The 23,784-nt window shown below is 38.3% G+C and overlaps 2 protein-coding genes across 7 annotated transcripts in view; both read right to left on the bottom strand.

Annotated features, from left to right (window-relative positions):
* The window catches only part of fshb (follicle stimulating hormone subunit beta), a 69,309-nt gene extending 62,785 nt beyond the window's left edge, over positions 1 to 6,524 (bottom strand). For 2 of the 5 annotated variants that reach the window (XR_009271975.1, XR_009271973.1), the window contains exons 1-4: positions 6,283 to 6,524; positions 2,686 to 2,880; positions 1,292 to 1,342; positions 1,159 to 1,197 (exon numbers count right to left, since the gene is read on the bottom strand). The gene's annotated coding sequence lies outside the window, so the exon portion shown is untranslated. The other 3 variants (XR_009271974.1, XM_058781451.1, XM_058781450.1) reach the window with 3 other exon arrangements.
* Positions 6,525 to 7,594: 1,070 nt separating this feature from the next.
* lgr4 (leucine-rich repeat containing G protein-coupled receptor 4) overlaps positions 7,595 to 23,784 on the bottom strand; it is a 64,668-nt gene continuing 48,478 nt past the window's right edge. For both annotated transcript variants that reach the window (XM_058781541.1, XM_058781542.1), the window contains 14 exons: positions 19,443 to 19,658; positions 17,906 to 17,977; positions 16,583 to 16,651; positions 16,008 to 16,079; positions 15,822 to 15,893; positions 15,309 to 15,377; positions 15,025 to 15,096; positions 14,259 to 14,324; positions 14,074 to 14,145; positions 13,129 to 13,200; positions 12,729 to 12,854; positions 12,368 to 12,465; positions 12,156 to 12,212; positions 7,595 to 11,243 (listed from right to left, as the gene is read on the bottom strand). In XM_058781541.1, the coding sequence (XP_058637524.1) occupies positions 9,877 to 11,243; positions 12,156 to 12,212; positions 12,368 to 12,465; positions 12,729 to 12,854; positions 13,129 to 13,200; positions 14,074 to 14,145; positions 14,259 to 14,324; positions 15,025 to 15,096; positions 15,309 to 15,377; positions 15,822 to 15,893; positions 16,008 to 16,079; positions 16,583 to 16,651; positions 17,906 to 17,977; positions 19,443 to 19,658 (2,500 nt within the window). In that variant the 3' untranslated portion in view covers positions 7,595 to 9,876. The remainder of the gene's footprint in view (positions 11,244 to 12,155; positions 12,213 to 12,367; positions 12,466 to 12,728; positions 12,855 to 13,128; positions 13,201 to 14,073; positions 14,146 to 14,258; positions 14,325 to 15,024; positions 15,097 to 15,308; positions 15,378 to 15,821; positions 15,894 to 16,007; positions 16,080 to 16,582; positions 16,652 to 17,905; positions 17,978 to 19,442; positions 19,659 to 23,784) is intronic.

The following is a 23,784-nucleotide window of genomic DNA, read 5'->3' on the forward strand; positions in this document are numbered from 1 at the left end:
AACATGTATGTACACAATAAGTGCATTGTATCAAATGATTAATTTAAATGTAAGTACATAGTAGTTAAGGCCACCTAATATAAAGTGGGACCAGGTCCCAATAGTTAACGTTTGTTAATGCATTAACTAAAATGAACTAATAATACTAATAATACAGAACTTATTCATCTCTGTTAACACTAGTTAGTAAAAATACAACTGTTCATTGTTAGTTCATGTCAGCTCAGGTCTATTCAATAATGTTAAGAGATACGAAATTTTAATAACATTTTAGTAATATACTCTATTAATAAGATTAATAAATGCTTTATAATTATTTAGATCATTTTGAACTAATGTACTGCACTTAACTAATATTAAAAAACAGAACATTACTGTGAAGTGCCACCCAAAATATGTAATAATAATAAGACATGTTTTATCAGACAAAAGGAAGTTCCTACATAATAACACTGAAGTTCTCTAGAACAAGACTTTCCAGGGCTTTCCTGTAGCTCAAATAGTAGAGCATGGCGCTAGCAACGCTAAGATCATGGGTTCGATTCCCAGGGAAAGCAAGAGCTGATAAAATGTAAAAACTGTAACTTGAATGCAATGTAAGTCGCTTTGGATAAAAGCGTCTGCTAAATGCATAAATGTAAATGTAAATGTAACACTGAAAATGAGGCCCCCCCCCAACCCCTCCCCCTCCAGAATCAAGCAGCGTGCAGCTTGTTTCCTTTCATTCCACTTCCTTCCTTCCCTCCTTCATATTCAACATCTCATTTATTTTACAGCCTCGGTTTGTTTCCAGCAGGGACAGCGGCTTGACAGCCTAAGATGGTGTAGCATTCGAAAACATACTACACGTTTAACAGAACATAAAGTACAATCAGGCTTAAACTTGTTCAATTATGATACACGCTGCAGCATTCCAACCAGTGTTCTGCCTATCACAACGGATGAATACTAAAGACTGAGCCAGAGGATAAAAGTGCGTCTAGAACAGAAGTTTAGAATCATAAATGTTTCAGCGAGGCCGTGTCGTGATGTGTTTTACATCCTATTGCAATGGATGCTTAAATCGGTGGCTGGGAGAAGCAGCTGCTGAGAGATACAGTTGTGATGAAGAGGACAAATGGGCGCTAGGGCCCAGCTACCCTTAAAACAACCACCTACTGTGAGGAACTCCGCAGTGTCAGAGTGAATTACAGCAGCCTGTGGGAAGGCATGGATGATATGTGTGAATGACAGAGTGAGGGATAGTAATGGATAATCTGACACTCATTTCATGACATCACACCAAACCCACCTGCTCAGTCAATGTGAGATCATATGATCACGGTGTGACTTTCAACTGGACCTAGAAAGACCATGACAAGGAGTTTAAAGTGTTGATTTCATGCACTTTCATATTTTATAACATACAATTTACCAAGCAGCTAACTATAACGGTCCCATTTATTACAAAGCTACTCAACTAATAAATATGTGGACATGAAATATTGATTTGCGGTAAGTACTTTTACCTATACGTAAGAAAAAAATATTGTTATTTATAAAATGGCATAGCAACAAGACAACAATTTTTACTAAAATTACTGAGTCACTAGTAACGCCATTTGCGTTTGTATGAAAAAGAGAGTTGATTACGAGAGGAACAAAATCATGTTCTCCCCTGAAATTGTCTCCAGCAACTAGTTCTAGGTCTACTGATTACATAAATGACATTAATTTAAAATATGTATACATTTGCTTACATTACAGTGCATAATAAAACAAATTAGACCATGTAATCATCATTGCAGTGCTATTTTAATAACTGTTATATCTGGACATTTAATACGTACATAATTGCAGTACATTAAAGATTATTGTGAAGATTGTTGTAGGGTACGTGTCAATGAATATTCTATAAGCTTAGCTATCAGGCTTACGCTAGCTTATCCTAGAACATAAGCTAACTAAAACAGACATTAACGGTCATTATAGTTCAAACGACATATAATGTGATTTTGTAGTCAACTGTAATCAGGCAAGAGAGTAGCCATTAAAATTTCTTTGAGCCAACGTGATTGCTTGGGGTCCTAATGGAGACCCAATGGGAGGACCCAATTTCTCACAACACCAGGCTGGAGAACAATCGTGTCCCCCTCACAAATGGACCCTTTTCACAAGACTGTGATGACGCATTTCAACGGACATCAGCGTAGCAAATCCTTGAAAGTTTTTTACATTTTGACTTTAAAAAAATGTATGTACATTTATAATTCTATACTTTATATTATATCACGTTTGTGTCAAATTACAAAAAAAATAGTTAATGCTAATATGAGGGTGTTTCTAATGCATGGGAGGGATGGTAAATTTGACATAGTTTCTTCTTCTGATTGCCATTTTAATTTTTTTCCATTTTTTGAATGTTGTGAAAACACTAGCATGGCATTTTTCTTTTGCTATTTGAGAAAATGGGAATGCATGCAAAAAATATTTTTTGTGTTACTCTCCCAATCACTGCTCTCAAAGTTAACTCAGCTATGACAACTTCCGCTGCTGAGAAACCCGGAAATGTGAAAAAGGCCTATGGGTCTGCGATTGAGGAATAGCTATTTGTAACTGTAGCTTGCATGCTATGTATTGTAAAACAGGTGATTATTAAAATATTAATTCACTTCCGGAATAGAAATTTCTTGATAATTTACTTACCCCCATGTCATCCAAGATGTTCATGTCTTTCTTTCTTCAGTCGAAAAGAAATGAAGGTTTTTGAGGAAAACATTCCAGGATTTTTCACCATATAGAGGACTTCAATGGGACCCAGTGGATTGAAGGTCCAAATTGCAGTTTCAATGGAGCTTCACAGGACTCTACATGATCCCAGCCGAGGAACAAGGATCTTATCTAAAGAAATGATTGGTCATTTTCTAAAAATAAATAAACAAATAAATAAATAAAGATTTATATACTTTTTAACCACAAATGCACAAATGCTGGAACTGTACCAATCCTTTAAATATTATATAAAATTAAATATAAAATATGAATGGTAAAAAAAGTTAATAAGAGTTAATAAGCTAAGCAGGCTAACAGGTTAGATTTTATTTTATTTAGATTTTTAATTTATTTGATTTTCACAGCTTTATTTACCACTATAAGTAACATAAACATATAAAAGGCAATTAATATAGCCTAGCTAATTTTTGTATTTACATAAATAAAGTGACATAAGCCGAGTATGTAGGTTTTCTCATCAGGGATTGATATGACACATTAAATGGCATTTCAGCCAACAGAATCACTAGGCAGACCGATTTGCGCAATTGTTCACGACACTGGTTTCAATTACCAGTCTGATATACAGCATTTCCAACAGGTGATAATGATTTTAAAGAAATATCCGCCTGCTCGAGCAAGCGATTGGTCAAACATGATCAAGTATCCCCAATAAGCTCCCAATAGTTGTACATTTCTATTTGAATCTACAAATATTATGCACAATATGCTCTAATATGCATGGCACAGTATACAGTCACTAGTAAAATGATATGGATACAACTTGAAATGGGAAAACATTACATGCCACACTTTAAAATAAGCTGTCCTCATCAACACGGGGGGCTTAAAAACGAGCCTTGCCACGGTGCATCTGTGTGAGATGTTTGACAGCAAGAGATAAGCTTGCATAAGCAGGATGTGGCTAAGCTGAAGCCGTTCCCCAATGAGGCGGTGATCACCTTCAGCCGCTGAGAGAGGAAAGCCAGGGGGAGATGAAAACGGGCAACTCAGTGTGATTAGGTGTGTGCTTTCTCTACAAACAATCAAGATGGCAGATGTGCCACTGTGAATTACCTTGTAATGTTAGCGAATGCTAATCCCTCAGCACATTTGTGCCCTTTGCTCCATTTATCAAATAATGTCTGCTGATATGAGCAGAGCGTGTTGTCAGAGATACCACAGACAAGGCCATAGGGAGATGAACTGTGCTATTAGCAGCCTCTTGAGTGGAGAGAAATCATGCTAACTTTGTACTGAAAGATTGTTATAGTGTGACGTTAAAATTCAACTGGAACTAACTTGCAATTTACATGCTGTCTGACTGTATTCATTTTAAACTTTGAGTAAACACACTTGGCTCCATTCAGCAAACAACCATAAAGCTATGGTGCGTCTAAATATATAGACAAATATATTCTATACATATTCTGATGTGGTTATGTATGGACTGTTGGTGGAGACATTCATATTAGTTTTTGTTCAAAATTATTTTAAGCACATCAGCATCTAATAGACTGGTGTTTGAGTAACTGCTTAGATTCTGGGCAGAATATCTGAGTTGTTGTTGAGCAAATGGTTGTTTAAAAAAAGATTGGACAGATTGTCTTTTATTTTTGGCGTTTTATGCCTTTAATTAGATAGACAGTATAGGTCGACGGGAAGCGAAGTGGGTGAGAGAGGAGGGTGGGATCAAGAAAGGTCCACGAGCCAGGATTTGAACTCGGGACGCCCGAAGCGCAACGGCGCTTCATGACGGACAGATTGTCTTTAATGTACAAATCTCTGTTTCTGATTTAAAGTAAGATGATGATACTGTGACTGATTATATGTTTTTATTTTATTTATTTGGACTTTTTAGATAATATTTGTTTTATTTGGATTACACTGTGCTGTTGTTAACTAAAAGTAAAACCATTAAAAACAGTTTGATGAATTAAAATAAAATATAAACAAATAAACGCAATAACCGAACATACTTAAAATTATAAAACTTAACAAAAAAAAAACAAACTTAAAATTAGAAATGATGCCTTGGCAACTAAATGACATAAAATAAAGTTAAAGCTGAATACTAAAATTACTGAAATAAAACTGAAATATATATATATATATATATATATATATATATATATATATATATATATATATATATATATATATAAATATTTAGTACTATTTTTTTTTAAATATTACCAAAAATGTTTGTCTTTTGATGACAAAAGTACATAAAATTACTAAAACTTCAAATGACAACTGAAAATACAAACATAAAAGCTATTTCTAAATATTAATGCTAAAAAACAATACTAAAACAACACAGTTTATATTACATTTGCACAATGTTAGTGGGTTAAAGGTGGGGTGGAAGGTAGGCTGGAAGGTAAGGTGGAGCTATATTTGGCATCAGAGATTTTCGACCATGTGCCACAGCTGACTGAATTCGTAGCCGACAGACTGAGGGGGTTTATTTTTAACAGCTTAAGTTTCTTGACAAACTCAGCCTACGTTGCCTCTTCCAGGTCCAGATGGACAGCTCCACTGATACCCTTGCTTATTCATTTCATGCCAGAAAGAATCAACATTCTGAACGCCAATAGATGTTTTTTCTTTTAGCTACTTTCTCTTTTCTCTTGTTCCGGTCCAGCGTCACTCCCTCCCAGTTTGTCCTTTATCTGGAAACTGCACTAGGAGAGATTTGTGGCTCAGCTGCTCCGTTGGTACTGCGCTCTGAATGACTTTTATGTGCTAATGACTCTGTTTAATGAAACCTTGTAAAATTCTGCACATGGTGAAGGAAGCCTAATTTAAAGGCTTGGAGATTTCTAGCTCACTAAATTGCAGAACTGATGGCTCTGTTCGGGCCTTTCTCCATACTTTCTTAATGATTCAAGCTTTCCAGTGTGCGTGGCAAGACAGATAGCCTATCTGATAAACAGATTATGTGCAAAACATTAAAAATTCCTGTATGGAAATATCACAGCCCTCTCAACTGAGATAACATCATTTGCATTTAATCTCACTCAAATGAGTATGAACACTAGATCATTAGGTACAGTAAGCACTGTAATTTTTAAAGATGTAAACTGAAAATGGATCCAAGAGAACAGGTGAAGCTATATTAGCCTTTCCAGTTCATAGTATCACCATAGCAACCATCCTGGAGACTAAATACTTTATAAAATGGCAATGTCATACGTCTTTATATGGTAGATTGATTGCTTCAGCAGTACCAGATATTGGAAATAGTAAAATAAATACTGGAGACGACAGAACTACACAACAGCTTATAAATCTGGAGCACATTTACATGATCTTGAAGCTAGATGGTGGCACATACAGAGCCGTGAAGACTTTTTGAGACATTTTTTAAACATTTACGCTATTAGGCTGAGCGATATCAGCCTAATGTTAATACGCAAAGTGGGCGCTTTACATTAGCCCACCTCAAGTTAACACGTAAACAGGTGTTTTCTCTGCTAGGCTAATGTGGTGGATAAGCAGGTCCATATGCAGACAGTGTGCACTTACATATGAAGGTTACAGGAGGACATTTGGAAAGATCAGAAGCTCTCAGCAGCTGGGGAAAATCTCGTTTAATGTAAAGCTGAAGTAGCACCGAGATGAGAAAGCGTCTCTGTTAGAAACCAGCTAAACGGCACTGCCATCTAGAGGCACGCACAGGCCACAACCAGCCGGAGAATAGGAGGCCTCCCTCCTGTCAGAATCACTAATTACATGTTGAATTACCTGTCACAAGCCGTATATTTAGTACTGACGGTGATATTAGTCTTAGTAATGAGTCTTTTTCTCAGCCTGGATGGGTTTAGTCTATCACCAGGAACATTAAGGTAATAACAAATCCTGGCAGGCTACTCCTCACTCCTGCCTAATCAAAGCTATCCATTCAACACACCCAGTGAGGTCTGCAATGAACACCATAGATCTCCTCAAACACCAAACTGTGGACCGTAAGTCAGATAAGATCAGCCCTGTTCAGAAGAAGGTTTGCGCAGATCTGTACAACTAATGTTAGAAAAGTTTGGAGAAAGATGGCAGTTTATCAAGTGTTAACCAGCGTGACTGTAATAAGGTTTATTGCAGAAAGCGTTCACGCGTAAGTGGTTGGTACAATTATGGCCACCTTAGGAAAGATTCCCACTGAGATGTTTTTGCAACTCGACGATGAGCTCCAGGGGGTCTACTTGAAATTCTCTTATTCCGCCCCTCCAGTTAAGTATGGGGAGCCTGATAACAGGGAAATTAGAAGGACGGAAAAAAGAAGAATCAACTGCCCTTTATTAAGAATCCCTCCCTGTGCCTTCTGGCAGTGTCTGGTGGTTCCACTCTCCCCAGCCCTGCCTGCTTGATTGGTGGAGCCGTTTTCCACAGCACCGGCTGTGATGTTTTTCCTTTTAGGGAACAGATAATTCCCTTGGGTTGAGCAGACGATTGTTTTGTAGACACTCTCCTCTCTTTATAAAAACTTACTAATGCTCCATTAATTGAATTACTAATCTCGTCAAGTATTTAAATGGCACGACAGGTTAAAGAATAATTAATGCATTAACCACATGAAATGTTTTAATATCGATAGCTGCTATTTTTGGACGAAAGAGCTAATGTTCATTGTTATGACACGAAAGTAAAGTTTTAGGAGCTGCAGTTAGTAATATAAAGAAGAGGAGTCTGACAGTCACAATATTGCAAGGTTAAACCTATCAGTGAGAGGAACAGTGTCAGGGCCTTTCAGCTCCATTGGAATACAAAGCAGATGTAACCCTTCAACCAGAAGAGGACTGTCATGAGGGAAACTTAATAACAAAGCACAAGCACTCCCATCTTTTAAAGCGAATCAGTTTATATAGTTTGGTTTACAAAAAATGTCTGTATACAGTATGTCATTTTCTCCCAGTACAAACTAACGCGTGACTCATTCAGTGAGAACGTACAACTAGATGTATTTACAGCGCAAGCAATCATTCCAACAAAATAAACATGAAAACGTAACCACATGTACTGCTCACTATTGGCAGCCGCTACGGTTGAAGAGGTAGCTTCCACAGTTAGACAATGCATCCCATTTTTGATTAGATGTGTCCTACAAAAATAATTTACAACACACTGGCATCTCTAAACGTCTCACACACACACACACACATTCAGATCGTTCTCACACACACATGCATAGACACGTGATTTGGAATTCTGTCAGTTCTATTAGCTAAGACCTGCAAGGCTTGTCAGTTGATGCCAGAGCTTATATGACTGGCATAATGGCATCCACTTTGCAAACACATTAGAAGACCAAAGGAAGGTGTTGACATTCGGTATCTAAGGCAAACAAACACACATTTCTTTTCACTTGAATTCCTGAACATACATGGACAAAGGTGTACAAATGGAATCATGATGATGAAACGTTCTATATTCCTGAACACAAAGACACACTTTGGTCCCCCTTGTTCATCCCACGTGACATAGCTTACTGGCAACTTGAACATCAATATGTCATACAGCTGATCAAAAAGACTGCTACTGTATGGATGTAAAGTGTAGAGAGAAAAAAAAGGGTTTTTATAAGGACAGGTTTTAAATATTAAAGACCTTGGTACAATGCATGTAATGCCAGCTTTTGTGCAAGTATGCACAACTTTCAGTTTAAAAAAAAAATATTAAATTTGAAATGAACAATAATGGATATTTACTTCTTCCTATTTTTAGATTACTTTTGCTGGTGTTAAACGTTCATTTAAAGGTTATCTTTAAAAAACACACAAAAGAAATTAGTAACACTATTAAATGTAATATTTAGCAAATCTTGAAATGCTGTATTAAAATGTTTGTATTATAATGTTTTTAAAACAACTGTTTTTTTTTTTTTTTCGCTTTTAACATTTTATTTTAATTTAGTCATAATAGTATAAATATTAATATCGGCCATTTATAGTTTATCAACCATAACATAAAATAATCATTGTCTTATCATATTGGCCAGAATATTAATACTGGTGAATCCCTTTTTGTGTTTAATGTAGTAAACTGTATAGTCAGATTATCTTGACAGGAAGGAGCTCTAATATACAAAAACCCTTTTTTACTCTACCCAGTGTACAAAATACATATTGAAATGATCTAGTGACATAATTGTCAGGAATAATAGCAGAATAAAATAAGTGTAGTTTGCCATTCATTCATCAAAGCATTTCCTTGTCTTACAATAAATTATTAAAAACTTGCTAGTGATTAAGGAAGCGCTCTGGTCAAGACATCCAAATGTCATTTTAGAACATAAATTAAAGACAATTTATTTTAATAAACAGTTCTGTACTGGCATTACTGGATCACTCAGTTAGCTGAAGGAGAGGATTGTGATTTTAGGATCACTTTTAGAATAATCAACAAGAAAGGAATGAATGCTTTTCAAAAATAACAGCCACCATGAACTGTGAGGGAACACAAGACAGCATGAACATAAACTTATTGTAGATTACATTCTTATCGGCATACTGGAACTCCAGTATAAGGAGGAACTTTGCTACATAGAACGGATCCCCCGCCACAGTCAGGACTTATGAGGACAACAAGAAATAAGAGAAAAAGGATCAACATCACTAAAAACAGTGGCACATATATCCCTGCTTTAAATCAAAAGGACAAACATTTGTAAGAATAAAAGGGAAAATATATTTTTCTTTCCTAAAAATGCCCCAAGAAAATAAACAGACAAGTTCTACTCTCTTGCAAACTGAAAGGCAGGCACTGGGAGATAAGATCACCGTGTCCATCAGCCGTCAATCAGCCCTGGGTGCCGATGCAACCGAATCTGGCTGAGGGGGACAGGAAACAGAAAACAAGACGTGTTGTTTGCTGACAACATTTGGCTCAGTGAGTCTTTCTGTATCGTTAGATTCCCTTTTCATGGATTCGGTCTACATTCACTCATACACACACATACACACAAGTGTGAAAAGAGAGAAAGTGCTTCCGGTCTGTTTGCGTTTCCACGGCTCTGCAGCCATGTGTCCAGCCCCTCCCTGTTCTCTGTCCTTGAGGAGCAGGGACACTCCACACCCTGGAGGACTGTGTGAGGAAGTGAGTGTGTGAGCGCTCGGGGCTGTGAGCTCAGTCTGTCATGCGGGGGATGTTATAAGAGTAGTGTACTAAAGGGAGGCCGCGGCTCTGACAGAAACAGGCTCGGCCGCACGCCTGCACCTGCTCCGAACTGTCCGACACGAACGAATCTCCCTCGTCCCCATATTCCGATTGAGCGGAAAGCGTCCCAGTGTCGGGCCAGTACCCCTCTGAGCTCAAGCACTGGGGTGCCATCAAGGCCGGGCAGCTGTGGGACTTCACTAAATGTCTGCAGGCTGAGGAAGAGGAGGAAGCGGAAGAGGAAGACGTGCTGATGTGAAGGGCGCCGTCACAGTGTTCGCACATTCCCCGAGTGTTCCTGTGGAGCTTCGTGTACATTCCGCAGTCGCTAGACAGGACTTCGCCATTGTCGGATGCCGCCGAACCCCCTGCTACCGTCCCTTTGGTAACCGCTTTCCCGACCAGCCCGCCGCAACCTCCAGTCCTCCCCTGTCCTCTAAGGCGAAGCCAGTCATATCTGAAGGAGGGACTGAAGCAGACGTAGAGCACGGGGTTCAAGCAGGCAGAGAGAGGAAAGAATATGAGGGTCACGGATTTGGCCATCTCTGGTCCGCCCACTGCAGTACTGGTCCCGGCCAGCAGGGGAGCGAAAGAGAAAGCCGCCGCTGGACAGAAGAAGATGCAGTTGGTGAAGATGAGCCAGGCAATGTGCCTCACAGACCCGGCCTGCTCAGGGTCAGCCAGCTGGGCACGGCCCAACCTGCAGTATAACCGCGTATAGACCACCGCGCTCAGCAGGTACGCTAGTGTGTTCATTAGCACCAGGGCCACTGTGAACCCCAGGCCTGGTCCGGGACCTCCAGAGAAGGGCAGGCAGAGAGGAGAGCCCATAGCTGATCCGTGATACAAACTGAGGCAGGCGGCTGCAACAGCTACCAGTCCCAACAGGAGCGCTGCGATACCGAACCTCCTTCGTCTTTCCCTCCTTTCGCCACTGGACCTCAGAGCTCCCGCCTTCCCCATTAGAGCCCTCACAGCCAAGCAACGCTCCACCGCAGCTAAAGCCAGCAGGAGGACGGCCCACTCGGAGGAGAACACAGCGAGGAAGCCCACCACCTGACACCCGGTGCCTGTTTCCCACCAGACGCCGTACTCAGCAAATGAGCCCCAGGTGACCGCGTCCAGGAGTGTCAGGCCTGCCACGTAGACCCCTGTCAGCAGGTTAGCGGAGGCTAGGAGAGCCACCAGGAGGCGGGCCGGAGAGAGAGGGGAGGTGTGTGGGGAGCAGGTGGCGGCGAGGACCAGGCAGTTGAAGAGGAGCGCCACCAGGCAGATGAACCACACGGTCAATCGGATCATCCAGCTTCCCAACAAGTGTTCACACGGTTTAAATGCCCCTGCAAGAGGAAAACCACAGAGAGCCGAAGTATGAGAGGTGCATAAGAGGCTAAATCAATATTTCACAATGTTAAAAAAAAAAAGGTTTGTGGAAAAAAGTCTCTTATATGCTCACCAAGGCTGCATTTATTTGATAAAAATACAGTAAAACAGTAATATTGGGAAATAATATTACAATGTAAAATATATTGTAAAATGTCATTTATTCCTGTGATGCAAAGCTGAATTTTCAGCATCATTACTTCTGTTTTCTGTCACTTGATCCTTAAGAAATCATTATAATATGCTGATTTTATAATAATAAAAAATGTTTAAAACAGTTGTGCTGCCTCTTTGATGAATGGGAAGTTCAACATTTATTGAAAATAATTACATTTTTGTAACAACATAAATGTCTCTACTGTCCCTTTTGATCAACTGAATTTATCTTACTGACCCCAAACATTTGAAAGGCAGTGTACGATAAGTAGGTAATTATTTTCATGTAACGACAAATAACCTGATTTCATGTAATGCCATATATGAAAAAATAATAATAATAATTTTATTAAATGCTGCGAGTGAATTTAAGAATGACAATATTATAATGTACAGTATAAAAAAATAGATATTCACTATTCATGGAGATTACGAGTGTTATTCATTTATTAGTGTTTTTAAAGATATTTATGTGATTGTTAGATGACGGCAAATGTAATCTAAATGTTTAAATAGTGGAAATTGGAATTTAAATATCCAGTATCAACCCATAAATATCTACTATTGTCTGATACCAATTAAAAACAAAGCCTAATATGGTACAGATGATGTGCATCCCTATTACACAGTAATCTTTATCTCTTAACATTTCATTACCCAGAGTTCTCTGGCTATTACAAAAGAAGAGAAAATGATACTTTTTTTGTATTTACCGGGTGATGGTGAGCAGTGCATGACCAGTGGAATCCTTTCCATCTCCTCCTCGCCACCTAACATATATATTTATATGCATGTCAGCTAAGAGAAACATGATACCACACATAAATATAGCCAGACCACTTCATTCAATCACATGCAGCCACAAACACCAAAGCAGCAAGCAGCTGAGCTGAACTGCATTATAATGCACACCAAAAAGTCATACCAAATGCATTTCTTCGCTCGTCATCCTCCGCTGAGTTAACTGCACTGTCACAAGCCACAAAAGCACAACACTGGTATGCATAGGGAACCGTTATAGACCTGTGGGCACAAAGAGAGAGCGAGTGAGCGAGAGACAAACTGCTTTGGAAGACCCAAAGAGTTACTTAATTATCTGGGTTTTGATCAAAGAAAGGCTCAAGGTCTCTCTGATTTCTTGAGTACATTGTGAGTGTGATTACAGAGTACGGGTGAAGGTGGGGACGTCATGTCATTATTCATATAAACTGAACTGGGACACAGGAGCAACCTTAATGACCTGTAATCAGTCACGGCTCATGAGTAGAGCTGTGAAGAGCTCTAACCTGAGTTTAGGCAGACTCTTAGACATTAGGCCGTTCCTCAGCTCCACGTTTCCAGTCAGTTTAAGCTGGTTCAGTGCACTCAGTCCTGCGGTAGGAACACTGGCTAGGGAGTTCAGACTGAGATCCCTAATGGCATGATGGAAAAAAGGCAATTATATTCATGAACACACACACACACACACACACACACACACACACACACACACAAGAAAGCCCCGTATGGCTTTGTTGTTTAATCAGAGGCGCTCTGGTGGAGAAACTGCATCAAAGTACTTTTGATATATTTAAGTAATTCAACAGCAATGTATGATAAATTAAATCATGACAATTATATTTCAATTCCCCAGCAGTTTTTCCACTAAAATGCAATGAATGTGAATAATTATGACTGAACACTCACAAGTTGGTGAGAGCACTGAGAGAAAGGAAAGCATCTCTGTGGATGAACTTGATCTGGTTTCTGCTCAGGTCTCTGTAGAGTGGTAAGAAAACAAACAGATACACAGGCTAAACATATACAGATGGCTCTGAGTAAAGATTCAGAATTCAGGACAAGCCTTGTGTGAGTTTACTATGAGGAGATCAGTCAGAGTGTGATTACTGAACTGCTGTTCATTTAATTAAAAAAGTCCTCTTAACCATGGTAAAAAATGACTGTAATATAGGGCCGCCTGTAACTTATTGCTTTTATAAAACAGCGATAAAAGCAATATACAACACAGTAAAGGTAGCACATTTTATGTGGGAAAAAAATAAGCAACACAACTGTTTTCAACAGTGACAATAACAAGAAATGTTTCTTGGGCATCAAATCAGCGTATCAGAATGATTTATGAAGGATCATGTGACACTGAAGACTGGATTAATGGTTGCTTAACTCAGTATGGAACTAAGGCTAAGCTTTTTACAATGGCTTTGTCTACATTTCATACAAAGTAGATTTCTGATATATTGTAAGACTTTATGGGATACTTTATTCTTATTGGTTAATTTCAGCATTCTATGGTGAAATATTGTATGTATAATGAGCGCTTAACTGCATAATTAACAATTGTCTCTGGCAAACAGTTTCCTACTCTGCTAGTTTCAGGTCTCTCTGTTGTACCACTCCATGGTCTCTTTCTTCTCATATAATAAAATCTTTTCAATTCAAATCAATATTTCATGTCCATTTATTTATTTATGTGGCAAGTAGCCAAGTAATAAGCGGAATAATGTAGGATAATCTAAAACAGGACTGATCACCCTGTCTGGGATTATTTCATGATAATGACCTACTGACTTCACATTATCATTTCCATATACATACATTTATGGCTCATTTATGAAAATTGTGATTACTTACAGCACTCTAAGGCTGGCCATGCCCTGGAAGGTTCCTCTGTCTATCTGCTGGATTTGGTTATGCTGTAGACTTCTGCAGAACACATAATTAAAAAAACAGAAAAAAGTCAGTGTCTACTCATACACATAATGAATTCAAACTTCAAGAACTCAAAGTTGTGTATGTCGCATGATAACCAAACTTACATATCCTGCAGTCTAACACAGCCCTGAAAGGACGGCAGGTCTTCAATCTCATTATAGGAAAGATCTCTGTCAAAACACACACACACACACACACACACACAGATGTTGAGACACTGAGCTTGTGAGGAATGGAACTGTTTTGATGAAGTTTAGACAGGAACTAAAGGATCTGTGATGTGTTACAGCAGTCAGGCTGGGAGCAGGCCTGCCTCTGGCTCGCTCTCCTCCGGGAGGTCATTAGACATCACTTTAAAACGTCCCCCTGCAGCTGTGCCTCTGACAGGCCACTGTGCACAGGCCTGTGAGGTGGATGACGCCTGACTGACGCACACTGCGCTTGTGTGCGATGGAGTGTGTCTGTGTGTATTTGAAGAGGAGACGGAAAGAGGAGTGTACGGTTATGACTGACATGCCCAGCATATGTTAGTCTCTTGAATGACAGCACCAGCTTGAAGGCTTTTCCGTGACACTCAGTGTTCTGATTGACGGCTAACCTTTGTGTGTTAGGGGGCCTGTGTCTGATGATTAATTACCGAGCGCTCGAGGCTGTAACTGGCACATCATTGGGCACTCATGGCCATTTGACTGACATGTGTTACGAACTATTATGAGTAGTATGTCACTGCTTAAAAACATGCTAATATGTGTGGTTACAATGTGGTATTTAGTGTCTTTCTGTGTGTCTCTGATGTATTACACTGTTGTGCCAGCAGTATAAGAGTGGAACTGAATTATAAACCGTGTTCATGTGTTAAGTATGACTTACAGTGTACGCAGCACACTCAGATCCTCACATAGGTCTGCTGGGATGCTTCTGATTTTAGTTCCTGTTAAAGTCCTGGGCAACACAAGAGACATGAAATGTGAATTTTGCTTAATTTATGCTGCATTTCAAACTTTATTAAATGACTGGCCTTTAATTTTGCCATTTATTATAATTTCAGGCTGTGCTGTGTGACTTTTCCATATTAGGACACTTAAAATAAATGTGTTTTATTGTAACTGACACTGTTTTTTTGTGTATGTTTATGCCATGTAAAATAAACTCACAGGCTTTCTAGATTTATTGTTCCAGTCAGGCTGGGGAAATCTTGCATCATACTGGCACCACGCAGCATTCTGAAATATATAACAAATTAAAGAAAACGAAAACGATGTGTTCATTAATTCAACATAAAAAGGAAAGCTTAGCAGAAACTTTGACTTGCTCTTTTCCATATAATGAAAGTAAATGGGAATGCTGTAAAACTCCAAATGAAGGGGAAAACACTTTCAAAATATGATATATAGTTTTTATACAAAAAACACTTTATCGTTTCATGGAAAGAAAAAAAAAATCATACTAGTTTGGAACAACAACATTATAATTTTGGTGTGACTAATTGCTATAAGGTTGATTAAACAGATAACATATAAAACTATTAACATATTAAAAGCAGGTAAACACTGTAATATGCAAAAGAGAAATTAACTGACAGGTGTCAGTGTGAGTGACTGACATATTCAATGTGAGTGTAATTAATTCAGTTCCAGAACAATGACTGAATAATTGTCTCTCCTTACAAAGAGTGCAAGTCTGACAGGTTCTGGAAGGCAGTGGTTCCCACGAAGGAAAGCGGGTTGTCAAAAAGATGGCTGCAGACACAGATATAATGGATGTTTATAGCCAACAAAATAAAAATAAAAAATCACAATATTTCAACTAGACTGTGTGTGTGTTCCGTGACTGTGGGATCAGCGTTTGCTTACATTGTGCGGAGCAGGGAATTCCTACGGAAAGCTCCCTCAGGGATAGATGCAATGTTGTTGCTATGAAATCCACTGGCAAACAGGGAAAAATTAAACGCATTATGAAATCATTAAGCTAGAAATCTTTAAGAAGCTCTGTGAGATGAGATATGTTCCCTCAGGATTCATAACTGCTACATCACTGATCACAGCTCAAAATTATGAAGCAGTTCTAATTCTCAACACTAGATGGCAGCTTGGCACTAGTGATTATTTTTAAAGCTCTCTGGATTTCAAAACACAATGGTGAAGAGGTTAACAGACACCTGTTTGGGACCCTTGATTTTTACACTATTCTAGACTTTTAAAAGGACTTCCTTTTTAGAACATCTTTAAAATGATGAAAGAGGCACCTGAAACTTCACACCAATTTGATGTCCTTTCCTCTCTGAAATAGAGGTTCAAGCAAACCGAAATTTCAAACTATGATATAAAAACACATCAAAAGCCAAGTGTCTGAGAGGAATGATTGGAATGACTGTAAATGAGTGTTTGAGTGTGTGTGTGTGTGTGTGTGTGTGTTTGGAGATACTCACAGTTCTTTCAGCTTGGGCAGCGTCTGAATGGCCTCTGGGAAGGTCTTCAGATTATTGAAGTTTAGATCCCTAAAAGGAGACAGCCCAGATGAAAGTTATTCACATTAGGATTAAACCTCCCTTGTGTAAACTAAACACTTTTATTGTTCTTTATACTTTCTTTGTACCGTATATTTAATAAAGCCGTATAATAAGGGTTATTTCTGTTGCCGCTCTATGCTTAAAGAAAGACAAGAGAACCATAACTGAAGATCGTTTTTGGCTAAAAGACAAAAAAAGAAGAAGAAAAAACAGAAAGAAAATCTGTTTAGAGAAATCGACTGTGCTGTTTACAGAGGCCAATCCGGACAGCCAGTCTGCTGATTTCTTCAGTGTGTTATTGTTTGTCTCAGCTGCCACACGATACACAACCTGGCATGATACTTCCTCTCTACCCCCTAATGCCCCTGTCCGGTGTCCCAGTCTCCTCCCTAGGGGTGCAGGACGTTGGCGTGTCCTCATCCTGTCCTAATTATGGTCAGAATAAGTAAATAAAGCAGAGTCAGTGATGGCTATCTGCCTTCCCCTTCCCCTCGCCTCTTCCTCCCTGACGCGGTGGATGCTTGCTAAACGAACTGTGGTAAGTGGAGAGAGAGAACGGAGGCAATAAGGTAAAGCAGAAGGTCTTGAAAAGACTCCTTTGTCCTTTATCGGTATACTGTAAAGTCTGAACTCAATTCAAGTGAAGCAGTAATGACTCATTAGTGTTGCCTGATCACAACAAAATACTTTGAGAAAATGCATATTACTATTTATTTGAACTAACTTTTATAAGTCAACTACTTTGCTTTGCACTCTAAAATGACTTTCAGAATAACAACTTGCACATACTGAGTGTCAAAAAGGGACTCGGCAATGCTACGTAAGAAGCCACTTACAAATGCTCTACAGTCATAAACCTCTGCATGTCCACTTCTTGCATAACACATGCTTTTTATTCATAATGAACAGCATGAGGTAACATTTCAGGCTCAAGGTTCAAGGATTACACCCTTGGTCTTAACCTCTGCTCTACACTGTCAGCTAAAGCATCCTTACAGAAAGCTCCCAATATTCTCTGTAACCCTGAGTCTTGCAGAAGAGGGCGCTAGAGCAGCAGATAACAATCCTACCAAACACTGCATAACTATACTTGTACCCACATACAATCTCTTGTAAAATTATGTAGCATGATGCTATTGATGAAAGACCCACTGCAGCAGATATAAATGTAGCGTTGCATGCGGTTACAATCTCTTTAATGACAGGAAGTGTGGCTACACATGTAGGTGAAGGGGAACTCACAATGTCTCCAGGTTGTCCAGCCCATTAAAGCAGTTTTTTCCAATCTCTTGGATCCGATTGTTGTGTAGATGCCTGAACAACATGGACAAACAAGATTTTAGGAGCAATAATTTAGACATTCATTAACGTACACACAACCAGTGGACAAAAATACGTCTACATTGATTCAAAATAAAATATAAATCAGGTATAACGTTAGAATATATAATAACTTTATAATATATGAAAAAGAGTATGACGAAGATATTCATTTCGAGTTTTGCTAAAGATAACATTTAACAACGTTATTAAATTATTAGCAATTTTAAAGATTAACTTTAGGTGTGCATTAGATGATGGCAAAGGTGAACTAAATATAAAAATAAGGGAAATGAGCATGCACTATTAAATATCAATATAAAACACAACATTAAAAAATTGTTATTGTCAATAATCAATAAGGTACCAATATAACACACATCACTAATGCTATAGTGAATATAATCTGAGCAAAAAAGTGTCTTCCTCTGTGGTTTTGTTTAGTTTTTATGTGCAAAAAGATTCTTAACTCAAGATTAATTTACTCGAGAAGCTAAATTTTTTGAGAAACTGATTAAAATGAAGTGAATTAATGACTAAAACAACTTCGTTTGACCTAGATCAATTTAAATTACCTTAATTCATATCCCATTGACAGATGTTTCTTTAGGTATAAACTTCGATTTCTCAGAACAAAAAGACTTCATATGTTCAAGTTGCATCTCAAGTAAATGTCTCTTGATTTAAGGATGTTTAGATATTTGTATTGGAAAAAACCCCCCAAAAATATTTAGGAAACATTTAGTGCTATGACTTTGTAAATGTAAGACCTTTTTAGGCCCTAATTTATGGAAGGGCGAATTAAGACTTTAAGACCAGCAGAAACCCTGTAAAAGAATAAATCTCATCTATGCAGAATCAATTTGTCAATTTATAACTGTTCGGATGACAAGGGATGTCTATTTCGCTTGAATTTTCCAGTCATTAAAAAGATGCACTTCTCAGCAGAACACCAACGCAAACATTTTCTGTCCCTGGAAGATAACTCCTCAGCCGTTTTGCTGAGCACTTCACCGCACAGGTCTGTGTGTTTGTTCAGTCTACTTAACGGATTAATTGGCCTCCACTCCTAAGACAAATATTTTCCAGCAGCTGGAATGTAATTGGTAAATCAGACCCACATAGAAGCTTCCAGAAGTAAGGCACAGGGAGAGAGAGAGAGAGAGAGAGAGTCTATAGCCTCTGTTTGACTTTGCAAGACACAAGGGTCCATTTTGCTTTCCCCTGTTTTCTCTCTCTAAAATCGCCCATCCACGCCACTGTTTACTTGCATGTGTACTTAACCATGTGCAAGTGTATTTGTATGAGTGTTTTACGAGCTGCCTAGGACTACAGTTAGTGTAGCGCATTGATGGATTTAACTGACGTGTGTTAAAGGGCAACAAGGGAAGGTAAATTTATCAGTGGTAAAAGCAGGATCTTATGAAATCCTCTAGTGTGTGGGACCAAAAGTACTCACAGAACAACCAGGCTGGAGAGGTTGGCAAAGGCGTTGTCAGGGATGTGTGTGATCCTGTTGAGGGCCAACGTCAGGGCCTGCAGGTTACTCTGGTGCCGTAGGGGCCCGATGGGAACCTCAGTCAGGCTGTTGTCATCCAACCAGAGGTGCCTGAGCTGCTGCAGACCCTCAAAACTGTCCTCAGGCACTGACGTGATGTGGTTAGCATCCAACCGCCTGCACAGATCGTGGAAGAGGTTCACTAAACTTGATGTGGATAGAGCATAAATGTGACCCTGGACCACAAAACCAGTCTTAAGTCGCTGGGGTATATTTGTAGCAATAGCCAAAAATACATTGTATGGGTCAAAATTATAGATTTTTATTTTATGCCAAAAATCATTAGTATATTAAGTAAAGATCATATTCCATGAAGATATTTTGTAAATTTACTACTGTAAATATATCAAAACGTCATTTTTGATAAGTAATATGCATTTGTAAGAATTCATTTGGAAAATTTTAACGGCGATTTTCTCAATATTTTGATTTTTATGCACCCTCAGATTCCAGATTTTCAAATAGTTTGATTCTAACAAACCATACATCAATTGAAAGCTTATTTATTCAGCTTTCAGATGATGCATAAATCTTAATTTTGAAAAATTGACACTTAAGACTGGTTTTGTGGTCCAGGGTCACAAATGAGTTGAAAATGTTTTACTTAATGAAACAGACGCTTCGACAAACACGCCACTGGGAATAACAGTGTGCTATCAAGTAGGTGCTAAAACATCAGTTAGCACTCAGTCTCCGAACACTGTGCTGTTAAAGAAACACAAGCCATTTCCATGATCTCACTGCACTGGCCTCCCTTTTTCACACAGCCCAGGTGGGAACCTCAAATCTGGCCCCACTAAGGGGCCACACCTTTCAGGCCTGAGGGCTAATGACCGAAATAAACAGCGCTGTGTCAAATACTGAGGATGCTTAAAAGATCTGACTCAGTATGGATATACTTATCAACAAGTGTGAGTTGCACATGACCTCAGAAGACTATTAATAAAGTGCACAAGTCACATGGAGAATTTTCTATTTCAATTTTCTATTCTAAATTAGGGCACTGTGATTTGGAATGGGAGCTAATCATAGGGAGGAAGGGTTTGATGGGTAATACTGGTGGGGTGGTGACTTCCTGTTTATGAATGGCTGACACTGACTAAGCTATACTCTCCCTTCCCTGAAGATTGTACAATTAAAAAACACAAAAGGGTAGAGCATGCGTAGGTGTGGATCTCAGTTAGAACAAGAACTAAGCTTTATAACCTTTTCACTGAAACTTTAAGTATGGGAACATACACACACACACACACACATGCTCCATTACCAGACTTAGCTGAGCTGTCTAATGCCTACCTAGATATCCTAACTCAAACAGAACCTCATAAATGACTGAACTGACCTCACGACAACAATTACTTAATTTTTTAAAGGCTTTATCGTTGGCCATCGAACAAAATGACATCACAAGTCTGATGATTTTTGAATAAATTAGTTCAAATTTATCATTATGCAAAAAAAAAAGCAACTTTTTTGTACCAGGCTGTTATGTTGAAACACTAAATATTAACCGTAGAAGTCGGACAGTCAACATTTCATGAACGCTGTCATTAACACAAAGGATAAATGTGTAACTAACACTAACGAGTAAAATAAAATTCCTTTGTACAAATGTAAAGATGTTTTGTTTATGGAACATCATTCAAAATTAGTTGTTCATTTGTACTGATACTGATCCAGCACTTAATCTTTAGGGAAACAGACCGAACAATTCTTTATTCACTAGCCTCTTGGAATACCTAGTATCCAAATTACATGTACCACAACAACACCATAGTCTTAAAAACTAGCCAAAAAAAGGATGTCGCAAACAAAAGTTTGACAGCTAAAACGGTGGATAACAACAAAGCTTATCAGCGCAGTGATTTGATTGGCTATTTGGATAATCAGTCATTTATCTGTTGTATTGTCAACTCTATATACATACAAAAAGCGTTCCTCTTGCAACGCACACAGCAGAGTCCTTTCAATTGATTAGCATTTAATTAGTGATCGCCAAAATAATCACGATTCTCCATTCAGCATAAAAATTACATACTTTTTTCCAACTAATTTTGTTCTATTTTTAATTAGACTTTTCACCATGCAAAAGATTAATGTACAACATACATATGTCATTTTAAAATCTTCCATACTGTATATAGTCAGCTCACTATTTGGGAACAGAAATTATGAATGCTTCTGTGTAATGAAAATACATTACAGAGGTCTTGTGTATCTACCAAATGAAAATATAAACAGCTCATAATTGTTCACAATAGCCTTGTGTGGAATAATGTGTGTACTTTAGGCTTAGTTTCACAAGTTAAATAAACTTTTAATGCTCTCTCAGGCCATTCTGAGAAAGGAGGACTAAAGATTGCACATGGCGAGTGAAAACCAGTTTTCATGCATGTACTGTTCCCCTTTTTTGTCTAAGTGCAAGTCTTTAGGAAAACTTTTCAGCACTGCGAGGCATTTGTGAACTAGTGAGAGATCATCTAAACTGACGTGTGCTTTGGATATGAACTCTGGCTCACTTTCGGCTTTGGCACATTTGAGAATGTTTTATTCTCCGCTCTACACAGACATAAAGCTCACACAATGGGCATAATGTGGGGCCGGTGAGTGATAAGTAAACTGAAATCAGTGAATGAATGACACAATCTGGCATTCACAGTCCCTTATAGAGCCATCCCAAAAGGGACGGTTAATTTGTGAATTGAACTGAATCACAATTCAGGAGTCGACTCAGGTGGCTCTTATCTATAGAGATACGGATCTGTCAGCTGCAGCTGTACAGATCTGGGCATGTCCATATCAGCCACTGCCAAACCTGAGTGCGCATATGCTAACAAATACATATAGTACAAGATTCACTGAGACTCAAAAGGGTTGGGTGGCACAGACGAGAGACAGAGAGGATATTCATTTAAGATGTATATCTCCAAGGAAACATTTGGCCACAGGAGCTGTTGTAACGTAACACATTAGCAGCTCCACGTTTGTGATGATTTATTACTTTGCAAGCATTTTTAGATCATAGCTTTAACACTCAAAAAGGGTGAAAGATAATTGTTCATGATAATGAATTGCTCTTTGGTCTGTTGGCTAGGAAACCACAGAATTGCCTTTTGAGGTTACAAGGCACAGATCTTTACCGGATCACTGCAAACTGTGGCACAGGCAGCCACTTGAAATTATAGATGGACCTAAGATTATAATTGAGGTTTTGGAAACTGTTTGAGTGAGGAGAGGCAGTCATATTTCCAGAGTATATCCATAGCATCAACTGCTCTAACTAGGGATGCTAAAATGTTTTAAAATTGTTCAAAAGAAAGAAGGAAATGGAAACAGTCCTTTCAAATTTAAATTCAATAACAGAATCCCTGGCATGGAGGAAAAAGCAGTGTGCACATGAAATGATCCAGGTTTAATGAGATTTAATGTAAACACGGGCTGTTAATGGGTGATATATTGATAGGAAAGAGGTTGAGTTTTATAGTTGTTGAGACATGCGCACCTCCCTGTTTAGCAGAGTATTCACAACAGATAAGAGCTGACAGTCAAATATGCTATTGTTCAAAAGCTTAGGCTCAATATTTTGATGAATAGGATGAGTTCAGTTGATCAAAAGTGACAGTAATGACATTTCTAATTTGTCTATATATATATTTTAAATAAATGCTATTCTTAGAACTTTCTATTTAGCAAAAAATCCTAAAAAATGTATCATGGCTTAAACTAAAATATTAGGCAGGAAAATTGTCTTCAACATTAATAATAATAAGATTAAATGGAACTGATGCTGAAATTTCAGCTTTGCCATCACAGGAATAAATTACATTAAAAATATATATATTTAAAATGGAACAAAAATATTTGAATATTTTGGAATATTATTGTATATACTGTATTTTTGATCAAATAAATGCAGCCTTGGTAAGCATAAGAGCCTTAAAAAAAAAACAAAAAAAACAACGTTTAAAATGGGAGTGTATATATAAAAGCACAAAAATAGTAAAATATGAATAAAAAGTAATTGTTATTTGAACATATGCTAATTTAGAAAAAATGGGGATTTTGGGGGTTTTCAGTATCAGCTTTCACCAGAATACTCTGTGCATCACTAGCTACAGCCAAAAATGAATTAGTCGATCTATCAAACACTTGTCAGAGCAGAATCGCTGTAAGTGGTGAAGTAAAGTTTTTTTTATGGTGTTTTCTACAGGCTTTGTCTCCACCTTGTTCCCCATAGCAATGT

The sequence above is a fragment of the Onychostoma macrolepis genome, chromosome 07 (assembly GCF_012432095.1).
Source record: "Onychostoma macrolepis isolate SWU-2019 chromosome 07, ASM1243209v1, whole genome shotgun sequence".
NCBI classification, from domain to species: Eukaryota; Metazoa; Chordata; class Actinopteri; order Cypriniformes; family Cyprinidae; genus Onychostoma; species Onychostoma macrolepis.